Source organism: Theropithecus gelada, chromosome 1 (genome assembly GCF_003255815.1).
Source record: "Theropithecus gelada isolate Dixy chromosome 1, Tgel_1.0, whole genome shotgun sequence".
NCBI classification, from domain to species: domain Eukaryota; kingdom Metazoa; phylum Chordata; class Mammalia; order Primates; family Cercopithecidae; genus Theropithecus; species Theropithecus gelada.
Genome location: NC_037668.1, coordinates 146,388,204 through 146,402,131, shown reverse-complemented (window position 1 = coordinate 146,402,131; position 13,928 = coordinate 146,388,204). Strand labels below are relative to the sequence as shown.

Below are 13,928 nucleotides of genomic sequence, written 5' to 3'. Positions count from 1 at the left end.
TAAAATTTTCTTGATAGGTATGCTTTTAAAATCTCTTTTTAATGTAAGTTTTTGCCTACTAATCTTTTATTTACATTTTATCTTTTAATCTTTATCTTAGCCTCAAAATTATCTGTGAAATACTAATTTTATTTTTGCTTCATTTGTAAATGTTGAAGCTTTTTTCAATCATTCGTACAGCTTAGATGATCTAGAACTATGGTAGCCACTAGCTACATGTAGCTCTTTAGTAAAAATTAAATAAAATATAGAATTTGGTTCCTTGGTCACACTAGCATATTTCAAATATTAGTTATATTTGGCAGACACATAATTCAAGCTCTTGAATTTCTCAGAAAAAATAATAAATTTGCTCCTGCAGCCTTGGTATCTATCGCGTGTAGATTTTTCTGTAAGTCGTGACTGTATTTTAACTTTTTGTTTTTACCCATTATATTTAATTTTGAATTATTTGCCACACAGCTGTGATTATCAGACATCTGATTTATGGCATAAGAGATTTTAAAAATTAGACATATGCAGTGAGATTTTGTTAGTGGGTCTGGGATTGGGTCTAAAATCTTTATTTTTACGAGGTCAGATTAGGAATGATGGGCGTGGAGCACACTAATCATTCATTCCTAGATTTCCTAGGATTTTTTAAGCCTTACTTTTATATCAAATTAAATTACCAAAAACGTACATTTTCTGATGATAAATTTGTCTCCTTGCAGAGATATTGTTATTGACTTACAGTTACATTAAGTTCATTTGTTTAATAAGTATAAGCACTTTCTGTGTGCCAGACACTGTTGTAAGCATAGAGGGATACATTAGTGAATAAAACACAAAAATCCCGGCTCCCATAATCTTTAAATTCTAGTGAAAGTTAAGTCTTTATGTCCTAGAATTTTATGAAAAGAATCAGCAACAGAAGCAGCTGTATGTAGAATGTCTGATTTTGAATTTTTATGTTTAATAAAGATCCATTTAAATTCCGTTGAGGAATTCAATGCTAAGAAAAATTTCTAGTGTGACTTGTTATGATTCCTTCTGTTAAAGAATATTGCCTTGCTACAGATAAACTGTTAAATGCCCAGTTGCACAGGTAATTACTGCCCCCACCCTAACATCATGGTCTCTAAGTCTCTTTTTTTGTTCTCTGTGTCTCACTCTTTGCTCAAATCCCATCTCTTCCTCTCTCACATTCTCTTCTATTTTAGAGATGTAGTTTTATTGTTAACAGTGTATTTGATTTTAAGCAACCCGAAATTCCTTTGTAAGTAAATGGGCTATAAAGAATAGAAGGGGAGATTGGAAGAGATGAAGGAAGTGAGTATTTGCTAAGATTTATTCTGTGAACTTTTAGGAAAGCTATAATTGTGTTTTGACAGATAGGGATTCTTAAACTGAATGTAGATTTCTGTATTTACAGTAACTGTACATTTTTAAAGCTCACAATTTTAGTTTTTATAACTGATTAAGTGTTTGTATTTAAAAGGTTGATGGAAACTCTAAAGATTAGTCCATCTGTCTTGTTTTATTATAAATGAAATCCAGCATTTTAAATAATTTACACAAAGATATTCAGCTAGGGAGTATCACAGGCAGGACTAGAACTAAAGTTTCCTTAATGTTGTCTCTCTGATAAGCTTAAGAGATATTTGTAAGTTTTTTACTGCTTTCATTAGAAACCCATAACATGGTTTGTAAAAATTCAGTTAAATTTTTATTGAGTTACTGCTATGTGCAAAGCACTATACTCACCACTGGGCATGTAAAGTTGAAACTGACTCATTAGTATGTGTGCACCACAGAGACACTTTGTTCAACTAATCATAAGCACTCAACGAAAATTTGATTATTGAAGAAAAGCTGTTTGTTACTCTTAAGGGTTTCAAAATCTAAATAATTTATACTCAATAAATTAAATCGATAAGAATTTTATTTCAAAATGTCTTGGCTTTACAACCCTCATGATGTTATTACAGAGAAAACTTTATAAGCAGAGAGAAATCTATAACTAGAATTGTGGCAAAAACCAGTAAGAGTTGAGAATTCTTTCTGTGTACTTAGAATAAATGTTTACCAGAAATACTAATTTTGTGTATTTACATAAGCTGTTCATATCTAAATGGGACATGTCAAAGATTTAATGCACAAATTCATGGATAATGTAGCCCAGTGGCTTTTAACCTTTTGGAGAATCTAATGTACATTTGCAAATTTTACATACAGTGTTAAGATGCTTACACTTTTTTCTCCCCCACCAAGCTCATTTATGAACTTCTAATTAGATGTATCTGCATCTGGAGTTATTGGGGGTATTTTGAAAGAGCCTTTCAGGTGGCTCTTGTCCATGGTGAGCTACTGCTACGATGAGACCTTATTATTTCTTGCTGGTATGTTGAAAATCGCAGATAACTTTTATTCATTATTTACTTAGTGTGCCTTTTTTAAAAATCTAAACTTTGCCAGACTGGTAATCCTCTCTCCGGTATTTGTGTTCTGAGTCCAAAATAATATTACCTGCCTATTCCAGATAAAGTAGTCCTATTTTAACAAATATCAAGGGATGGTAGAAAGTATATTAAACTCTGTTGCAAAAGATCTGAATTCCAAAATTACTATTAATAGCTTTATATCCAAAATAATGTGTACCTAATCTTGGGCCTCAGTTCCCTCCATGAATAAAAGATTATTATAGTAAATTCAAATTTATGATCTCTTAAGAGCTCAGCTTTACAGTTTGTTAAGTGAAATAAAGCAGCAGACTCGAAATTAGGAGATTTGAATTCAAATCAAAGTATATTTTTGTGTTTCTATGAGTGTGTGGCTACATGATTAACATTCTATATTTTCTCATGGAACATAATGAGATGTCATTTAGCTTTCTCTCAAGCTTAGGAATGTTACACTGAGTCACTGACTTGTCAGGCCTGGAATCACCATTCTGTCTGCTGCCATCACCTCATACACCTATCTCCATATTCTGTGTTGGATGTGTTTCCTCATCAAAGTTCCCCTGAACAGGAAGGTCTGTGTATTTTAATCTACATATGTCCAGTGACTGGCATAGAGTTGGTACGTTAAAGAGACAATAACAGTTTGACTAATGTTTTTTTTCAAACTTTGGTTTTAAAAACTACATATAGGCATACATGTTTCATTTTTATTATACCACCATAAGTTAGTTTCCAAAATAATATTGTAATCCAAAAATGTGTTAACTAGCTCCTCAAATTTTTTTTATCATTCTTCTTAATTCAAAATTCTCTAACCATCTGTTATATAGCAGACACCAGAAATATAACACCTCATGGAGCTCATAGCTTAGCAAGTAAGACAGAAAGGTGCAAATTATTAATTGTAGTTTCAGTGTGAGGGTTTCTGTAGGTATAAACAAAATATAAGTAGATGTTGAGAATTTAAGTAATGCTTGTAATATGACTCATTTTGAATTACGATAGATATTTTACTTGGTGAACATGATCTGTTTGTGTAATCCTAGCTCCTTGTAGAGCACAGCTCTCTTTACCGGTAGTGATACCAGTGGTGACATAAAGGGAACAGGGTTATTTACGCATCTCAGGCTTTTGTCTATGGAACTTACAGTAGGCAAAATTTGTTTTTAGCATTCTCTTTCAAGGTCTCCAAATATTTTAAAAATATGGAAAATTGTTATATATCATATCCTAAATTATTATTTTATGTATTCTCCTTTTTCTGTAAGTGTGTTTTTGCTTTTAGGAGGATTCTCTATGGGAGGATGCATGGCAATGCATTTAGCATATAGAAATCATCAAGATGTTGCAGGAGTATTTGCTCTTTCTAGTTTTCTGAATAAAGCATCTGCTGTTTACCAGGTAAGTTCTAGATTTTTTTTAAAAAATGAAATATATACATGTTGAAACTAAATCAAAATCGGTAATAAAACTGTAAAACACACACAGTTGATATGAATTGAGCATTCCTGGAATTCATGGCCAAATGAGTTCATAGTGATTAAATTCCAGCTGATCATTAATGTTTTGGAAATCTCCTGTACAAGAAATATTGTTAAGCAAAGTGTCAAGGAGGAAAGGATAATTATGGCTGTGGTTGTGGGGGAGCATCTATGTAAATTTTATACATATTAAAACTGCATGATGGTTATAGCTGGGTTTGCTTATTGCATCATGAACATAATCAAAACAAAAATCAATTACATAGCTCATACTTATTATGCAGCAATATCCTCATCTGTGAATTTGATGCAGCTTCAATTATAATATTACAGCTTCAGTACCAGAAGTGGAAATGATAAAGCAGATACAGAATAGAGAACTGAAATGTAATTGTCCCCTTAATTGTACCTTAGTTCTGTACTCCTCCCTCCTTCCACACTGTGAAGAGGTCTGTCTGCCCAAGTCACTCAGTTTCTTCAGGAAATGCTTTGGCCATTTTTGAGATGTCCTCTATAGAATAAATGTAAGTGACACACAGTTACAATTGAATGGTGTCAGGAACCAGCTAAGTCCCCAGGCCTGGCCCACCAATGTATACCTCAGACAGCACTCCCTCTGTCTTTTTTTTCCCATTAGTTATTGAAGCCTTGGTAAAAGTGGAATTTTCCTGCTCTCTCTGATTTCTAAGAATGATCTTAAATGGAATTTCTTAAACTTTTCTGTCTTTATATCTTTTTCTCTAGGCTCTTCAGAAGAATAATGATGTACTTCCTGAATTATTTCAGTGTCATGGTACTGCAGATGAGTTAGTTCTTCATTCTTGGGCAGAAGAGACAAACGCAATGTTAAAATCTCTAGGAGTGACCACGAAGTTTCATAGTTTTCCAGATGTTTACCATGAGTTAAGCAAACCTGAGTTAGACAAATTGAAATTATGGATTCTTACAAAACTGCCAAGAGAAATGGAAAAACAACAATGAATGAATCAAGAGTGTTTTGTTAATATACATGTAATATCTTTGTGGAAAGTGATTTTTACTGCCAAATTATAATGATAATTAACAATTTCCTGACTTATTATTATTAAAATGCTTATCACTGTAGAGAGTAGCTAATCTTACTAATGAAAAACAATAGACAAACATCTGTGCATAATTTTTCAGACAATTCTGTAAATATTTGGAAACCTTTTAAGTATTTAAACCTTTAAATTTTTGAAATAAAGTATTCTAAACTAATATAAATAAGGACAATGAAAAAACATGAAAGGGCTTAGCATAGTGTTATTTTATCTTTTCTCCAACTTTATTTAAATTACCTTTCCAAAGATATTTGTGTTTATGTAATTTCCACAGAATAACATTAATACTCTATGTTTATAAACCGGTTTCACATTATCTTATTTGATCATCACAAGAGCTTTGTGAAGTAAGCTGAGAACTTGTTACTGGTATTTAATAATAGCAATAGAGGGGTTAAAGACTTTCCCACAGCCTTCGGGTCAAGACAAGAAATTCAGGTCTCCTAATTCTCAGTGGAGCTCTATTTCTGTTAACCCAAATTGCTGCTCTGCTTTAGGTCTCAATTTCATCTGTAAAATGATACTAATAGTACTTATCCCATTGGATTTTTGTTGAGATTTAAATAAATAGCAAATACGTAATAAACACTCAATAAAAATTAACCATAAGGAGAGTCATGATCTGGTTCCCGGAATACATTGTTAGATGACTGAAAAATGAAATTGTATTACTTCAATGAAAATACTATAAATAATAACATTTTCATATGTTAGTTGGTTCTCATGCATACATAATCTTATTTGAGCCTCACAACTGTTTAATAAAATATACATTATCCCTATTTTATAAATAGAATCATACAATACCTGCCTGTTTTCATTCAACAAAATTATCCTGAGATTTTTCCATGTTGTGTACATCAATAGTTCATCTATTTTATTGCCCAGTAATATTCCATTGTGTGGATGTATCACTATTTGTTTGTACATTCACCGCTGACAGATACTTAAATTGCTTCCAGTGTGAGGCTGTTATAAATAAAGCTGCTATGAATATTTGTGTAAAAATCTCTGCATCAACCTATGTTATTTTTCTTTGGTAAATAAGTAGGAGTAGAATGGCTGGGTTATATTTCAGGCATACATATAACCTTCCAAGAAATAGCCAACTCTTTGAGAAAATAGTTGTGCCATTTTACATTCTAGCAGCAGTGTATGAGAGTATTACTGCCCCAGATCCTTGCCAACACTCATTATGACTCCTTTAATTTTATCCATTCAGTAAGTATATGGTAGTAATATATTGTGGCTTAATTTACATTTTCTAAATGAATATGTTAATTTTTATATACTGATTAACAGTGTCTCAGCACTGTTTGGTGAAACAACTATCCTCCATGGAAATATTTTTGCACCTTTGTCAAAATTCAGCTAGATCTTGCCTTTGTGGGTCTGTTTCTGGGTTCTGTCTTCCATTCCATTGATTTATGTATCCATCCTTCAACCAGCATCACATAGTCTTAATTACTTTAAGTCTTGAAATCAGGTAGAGTAAGTCCTCTCAGTTTTTTTTTTTTTTTCAAGATTGCTTTTGACTATTTTTGTTCCTTTCCTTTCCACATAAATTTTAAAACAACCTTGTCTGTATCTGCAAAAAAAAAAAAAAATTCTTGCTGAGGTTTTGATAGGAATTATTTTAAACCTGTATATCAATTTGGGGAGAATTTGCATCCTTACTATGTTGAATCTTCCAATCCACAAACGTGATATGTTACTCCACTTATTTAGATACTTGATTTCTTTTATCAGCGTTTTTGAGGCTTTCTCCATACAAGTTCTATACCTATTTTGTTAGATTTATATGCGTGTTTTATTTTTTGATTGATTATAAGTGGTTTGTGTTATTTTCAGTTTCCAAGTGTCCTTTGCTAGCATATTGAATCACAATTTTTATATGTTGGTCTTGATCTTATAGAGCTCACTTGTTAAATTTAGGAGTTTTTCTGTAGATTTTTAGGAGTGTCTGTAAAGAGTGTTATGTCATCTACAAACTGAAACAGTGTTATTTCTGCCTTTCCAAATATATGCCTTTTCTTTTCTTTCATTTGCTTATTACATTGGCTAGAATTTCTAGTACTATGCTGAACAAGAGTGTTGAAAGCAGACATCCTCGTCTTGTTCCCAGCCTTAGGAGAAAGCATTCAGTCTTACATCATTAAATATGTTAGCTGTAGTGTTTTAATAGATGTCCATTATCAAATTGATGATGTTCCTCTCTGTTCCTGCTTTTCTGAGAGTTGTTACGATGAATGGCTGTTGAATTTTGTCAAATGATTTTTTTTTAACAATTAATGTATTTGTGATTTTTCTTCTTCAGTCTGTTACTGTCCTGCTTAATTTTGGTATATTGAGTCAGCTTTGCATTCCTGAAATAAACTCCCTTGGTTATATTGTATAATTCTTTTTATATATTGCTGAATTGTATTCACTAATACTTTGTTAAGGATGTTTGTGTCTATGTTCATGAAAGATTTTGGTCTGTAGTTTTTGCTTGTTTTGTACTATCTTTGTCTGATTTTGATATCAGGACAATATTAGCTTCATAAAATAAATTGGGTAGTATTTTCTCCTCTTCTGTTTTCTGAGAGAAATTATATAGTATTGCTATTAACTTTTCCTTAACTGTGTGGTAGATTTCTTTCGTGAAATCATCTGGGCCCAGAGATTTCTGTATACTATAACTTTTTATCTTCTTACAGCAATATTATACCACTTCACGTTTATTATAATAACTTTTCATATTTCCCTTCCCAGCCTGTATGCTATTTTTATTTTGCTTATAAATATAAGTTGCATGTACCATCAACCTCGTATTACTTTATTTAAACCAGTAATTTTTCTTTCTTTTTTTTTGTTTTTTGAGATGGAGTCTTTCTTCGTTACCTAGGCTGCTGGAGTACAGTGGCGCGATCTCTGCTCACTACAACTCCACCTCCTGGGTTCAAGAGATTTTTTTCATACCTCAGCCTCCCAAGTATCTGGGATTACATGCACCTGCCAATACGCCCAGCTAGTTTTTGTATTTGTAATAGAGACAGGTTTTCACCATGTTGGCCAGGCTGGTCTCAAACTCCTGACCTCAAGTGATCTGCCCACCTTGGCCTCCCAAAGTGCCTGGATTACAGGCCTAAGCCACTGCATGTCGCCCAGGCAATTTTTCTTTAAAGTGAATTACATAATGAGAAAAAATCTTACCTATCTACCCAGGGAGATACCATTTCTGGTGCTCCTCAATTTTTTGTGTAGAACTGTATTTTTTTCTGGTATTTTCATTGTGACTGAAGTACATTCTTTAATATTTCTTGGAGTGCAAATCTGGTGATAAATTTCAGCTTTTGTGTCTGATGAAGTCTGTATTTTACATTTGTTTTTGAAAGGTGTTTTCACTGAATGTAGAATTCCAGATAAATGTATTTTCTCAGTGTTTTAAACATGTTGTTTTCCTATCTTCTTACTTGAATTATTTCAGATAATAAATTTTCTGTCATTTTTTATCTCTGTTCTTCTGTATCTGTTGTATCTTTTTAGTCTTGCTGTTTTTAGTAGTCTCTGTTGATCACTGATTTTGACCAACTTGATTATTGCGTGTCTTGGTATAATTTTTCACGTGTCTTTTGCTTGGAGTGCCCTCTGATCTTTGTGGGTGGTTCTTTCCCCGGTCTGAGGGTGTTTACTCACACCCATGGTGATCAGTAGTCTGCTTAATACTCAAGATAGATGTCTCTGGATCTCAGGACTTCTCTCTCTGTGCAGTTCACTTGTCTCTGATACCCTGCCGTATCAACTGTAGCCAGCCTGATCTACTCAGATTCATAACTGCATCTCACCTCAGGGGGGTGCAAGCTTTGCATGACTTTTCCCTCCCTGTACTGTGGACTGGGAACTCACTGAAGTCAGTAAGCCAGAGTAGTCATAAAGCTCACTCTGTTTGTTTCCCATCTCTGAGGGTTCACTGTCCTTTACTATCTAATGTCCACTGCTTTTGAAAAGACATTTTTTCCATTATTTTGCTATCTGTGTGTTTGTTTATTTGTTCCAGGTGAAAGAAGAAGAGTTCCTGTTACTACATCACAGCCGGAAGCTAAATGATCCTTTAAAAAGATTTAAAACTTTTTTATATTACCCTTACATTTTCCTTTTCTAATGCTCTTCATTCCATGATACAGCTTTAAATTTCCATATGGTGTCATTTTCCTTCTGCCTGAAATACTTCGTGAAGTTCATTGATCTTTTATTCTAAAATGCACTTTATTTTTCATATCAGATAGTGTTCATCTCTAGTTTTTTTATTTCTTACATTTTTCTATATAATAGGCTTAATCTCTGCCTTTTTGAATATATGGCATATAATTGTAGCAATTTTTAATATTTTCTGAGTGTCATTTTTGAGTTTGTATATTTTTATTCTCATTAAGGGTAGTATTTTGTTGGTCTCTTTATAATAATGGTCCCTTTTGATTGGATTCTAGACATGTGAGCTCTGTCTTGTTAAGTACTTGGTATTTTTGCATTTCTGTAAATATTCACAAGTTTTGTCATGGAATACAATTATTAAAAAGTATTAAAAACAGTTTTATCCTTTCAGGTTTTCTTTTGTCACTTCCTGGTGGTAGCAGAGCAGTGTTTATCCAGGACTAATGTTGCCACACTACTCAAGCAATACATTTTGGCATACTCTATATGATACTGTCTGGATTGTGAGGTTTTTACACTACAGCTAGTGGGAACACAAACTTCTCATCCTCATGTGAGCCCCACGTATTGCTCCTCTTTCAGGAGGTTCATGGTTTCCTCGCACACATCTGATGACTAGTACTCTACTGAAGAATTGCGGGGGTGCCTCTGCAGATACCTGGCACTCTGGGTGCAGTACTGTACTCTTGTGAACTCTAAGCTCTTGACCTCAGTGGACTCCCAGCTCAGTATCCTCATGGCCCCAGCTAGATCTCCCTCCCCAGGCTGCAGTCTGGAAACTCTGATTCAGACAGTAAGCTGGGGCATTCCTTAAAGCTCACCTCATTTGTCTTCCCATCTTAAGGAATGACTGTCCTGTGCTGCCAGAGTACAATATGTAAAAACATATGTGTAGTACAGCTTTCTAGTTGTTTGAGGTAGAATTAATTTGGAACCCATTATTCCGTCTTGATCATACTGGTCAAAAGTAGAAGTCTCTTCATTCCTCTGAGACTGAGAATTTAATAAAATCCCTTCAGAGAAGACTCAACTCATGCAGCGCTTTAATTTTCTAAAACTTTTAATGACCTTCACCTTGAAATATTGAATGTTTTATGTTGACCATATTCTATGCCACTCATATTTAAAATCCTCATGGATGTATTTTGCCTTAAGAGTAGCATGCATGTTTTATGCATGTGTCATAAATACCATGCCTGTGACATATATTCAGTGTATATACCAAATATGGTATAATTTAAAGGAAATAAATCCAGATTTTTTAATGAATGCTTGTTCTGTAAGTCTTTAACAAAATGAAAACTTAAACAGATACAAGTATTGTTAGTACTGTTTTGCCAGGGTTGGGGTGTGTGTGTGTGTGTCTGATGGTTGTAAATCTTCACAGACTGAGTTATGTGGAAGTTATATCAAAATATTTTCTATAATCTTCAATCCTGGTTCTCCATCTAATCAGCTGATAGGATATTTAGTCTTAGTTATGAACTCTCCATTCTAAATCATGCAAGGTTTGGGCCCCTTGCACAGGGGCAATATATTCAGAGAAGACCTTCAATTATCTACTCCTCATTCACCGTGAGATGGTGATTGCCCACATATGTGTGGTCTCTTAAAGCCAAGTATTTGAGCCTGACAAATCATTGCTAAGGCTGGGGACCCTGGAGTTTAAGATTTTATTCTCCTAAGAAACCACTCGACCATTCTCTGCATGCCCCCCACCCCAAAATTTTCTGTTGCTTTGCACATATAAATATTTCCTAAGGCCAGGAAGTTGAAGTAGCCTTGATACTTTCTTACATAAGTGAGGAGAAATTGCAGCAAGAAGAAAGCATAAATCAGTATCACAATAAATTACATTTATGTGTTAGGGGAACTGGAATTTTGCAAAGGAAGAGAGAGACAGATCAGGATGTGAGTGAAGGGGGACTTTGATTTCTTATTACCTAGTTCTTCTGCTTGAAGTTTTATAACAGGCTTTATTACTTTATAATCCTTAAAGAGAAGTAAAATGTTTATTGATAGAATTTTTTCTCAGCTGAAAACTGAACAGGCAACGACCATCAGTAGTAAGGAAATTAAATACATTGTTTATAGGAAATTGGATAGTTCAATTGAAGTATAACAAAATGAACTGAGAACAAAATAGGAGGCAGACTGGTTATAACTGAGCATGTGTGGTACTTTGGTATGTAAAATAAAATGTTCAGATATTATTACCAAGAACATATTTAAACACTGTGTTCATTAGATGAAAAAAATTTCTTGACATATGACAAGAGCACAGAATTAGCAAAGCCATGTAATTACAAATTACCAAATATTTCAAGAAAATACCAAAAGCATATAAACCAAGATTGTCCACCCTGCAGCCCACAGGTCACATGTGGGCCATGACAGCTTTGAATGAACACAGATTCATAAACTTTCTTAAAACATGGAGACTTTTTTTGCCTTTTTTTTTTTTTTTTAGGTCATCAGCTATTGTTAGTGTTAGTATTTTTTGTGTGACTCAAGCCAATTCTTCCAATGTGGCCCAGGGAAACCACAAAATTGGACACATTTGATGTAAACATTTCAAGAAAATTCAGATTCCATGATCACTCAAGACAGATGATTCACCAGCCTTTGAGTAATTTTAACACATGAAGAGCTAGAACTGTACTTAGAACAGATAGGCCGTTTGGTATATTATAATTCTGTTTCCCTTAAGAAATGTTTACATGTGTACACTTAGGGTGTAAGTACACTTACACCCTAAGTGTACACATGTAAACATTTCTGAAGGGAAGACTAAGCATATTCCTATACCGAAGGTAAGATACAGACCCATGCATGTGTTCTTTTTCACATTTGTTCAATTCTGCCATTTAGCTGCAATGAAATCAATTTGTTTCATGTAGCATTGAATTAATACAACCATGAATAAGAATGCAAGTACTAGAATGAGGTCAAGCTGAAGTACTAACCTCAACTGTGCCTCCCAGGGTCCTGGCCCCATCCAGCCAAACAAATCCCATGATTAAAGGTGTGCATTAGGAGACCAGCTGTCCTCTTCCTTAAGTCTCTGTATTGACCCTCCTGCTTTGTCCAAAGCATTAGTCCCAGCATTGTAGGATGTATGAGCAAGTACACAGATTCCACTTTGACCTGCAAGGAGGAAGTCTAGGACAATGTTGCCATTCACAGCATCCATAGCCAGTGAATTGAGGTGGACCTGAATGCTTCCAGGGCCAAGATGGTATCATTAATCATTTTAGCTAAAGACTGGCACAAACTTCATATCAACTTTTCTAATTATTCTCATAGTTATTCCCAATATAGGGATCATGGGCCCTCAGACTGTACTTAAATAGAAAATCAGTTTTCTCTCCAGAAAGTTTTCCTGAATAACCAAGGTAAGCCTCATTTTGGAGAGATCCCTGCAGTCACCTGAAGTCTACAGGAATGATTTGCGGTATTTCCTTAAATACCAAAGTCTCTTACAAAAGGTCAAAGTCACCATGTTTTCTAGAGACAAGTTAACACTTATTAGGCCACCTCAAACAGGACCAACATCAGTCACAGGAACAAGTGACCTTGTCCTCAGTGTGGTCTTCTGGCCATCTGGTAAGCCTGAGTTCCCAGTTCAGTTAAAACAATTAAGTCTAGTTCTTGGTTTATGCAGGGGATGCCCAGGGACACTCCTGTGCTGTTTGTACCACCAGCTGGGTAGCTGGGTGCCATCTGTCCATGCTACAGAATGAACAGTGACAACTATTCGTTCTATGAGAAATGGGGAAGATACCTGGGGGTATTGGTAGGTGGGTTCATGTTTGTGTGTGTGTGTGTCTGTGTCTGTGTACACTCACACAAACACACCCAGCTGTGGTATAGGAGCTGGGGCTCTCTTGCTGTTTCCATAAACTTCTCAGTGAGGTAAAGGAGAATAGTGATTAACTAGTGATTCCTCTGTTGAGGTATGGCAGGCCTAGCAGTCAAATTTAATTTCAACTTTAAATTTAAGGTGCTGGCAACAGTTTGGGAGAACAACATCATGTTGTTTTCCTTTGCAATGAAAGCTCCAGGGGTTGTTTTGGAAGATAGCCATCATTAAAGTTCCTCCCTTCTGTGTAGCTACTAGAGTGTTCTCAGGTCCTAGAATTGTTGCTTTCCCTACAATTGTACTTTTGTGTCCCATTTCAGAAGCTATAACCTCATCTTTTTCCAATCATTGCTAATTCAAAGCTTTCCTCCAGAAGGACTAGATACAAAAGGGACTAAAGCATTTAAAAAATATACAAGAGACCCATTATGCCACCCTACTTTGGCCCACGTGGACCACATAGGGGCACTTGGTGAGTAATGTACTCAACCAATTAGCCATTAGCTTTTTTATCTAAGATCTTGTCAGTGCAACAAGTAAATCCATATCTGTTAACCAGAATTAAGTTTAAATATCCTGCCTCTTTTTTACTAAGCAGCCTCCCAGAAGGTATATCAACCAGGCCAGCCCCATCTACTAGTACCAGCTACCATTAGGGAAAAGAAGGACTTTTCCCTAGGGCTACCCATTAGGTAAAAAAGCATCATCATGCCCAGTAATGATCAGGTGGAATCTCAGATTTTCAGAGTAGCTCCCAGCACTTTCCTTCTGACCCTTATCTGGGATATCATTGAAAGGAGATGATCTCTTTCTGGGAACACCTGCATTTACTGACCAAACTGCCTTACTAAGGCATGTGAATCAG

At 34.8% G+C, this 13,928-nt stretch overlaps 1 protein-coding gene across 6 annotated transcripts in view; it reads left to right on the top strand.

Annotated features, from left to right (window-relative positions):
- LYPLAL1 (lysophospholipase like 1) overlaps nucleotides 1-6,012 on the top strand; it is a 39,077-nt gene extending 33,065 nt beyond the window's left edge. For 5 of the 6 annotated variants that reach the window (XM_025360372.1, XM_025360358.1, XM_025360363.1 and 2 more), the window contains 2 exons: nucleotides 3,730-3,845; nucleotides 4,670-6,012. In XM_025360372.1, the coding sequence (XP_025216157.1) occupies nucleotides 3,730-3,845; nucleotides 4,670-4,906 (353 nt within the window). In that variant the 3' untranslated portion in view covers nucleotides 4,907-6,012. Of the gene's footprint in view, nucleotides 1-3,712; nucleotides 3,846-4,669 lie in introns of all 6 variants that reach the window. The other variant, XM_025360388.1, reaches the window with a different exon arrangement.
- Nucleotides 6,013-13,928: the final 7,916 nt, after the last annotated feature.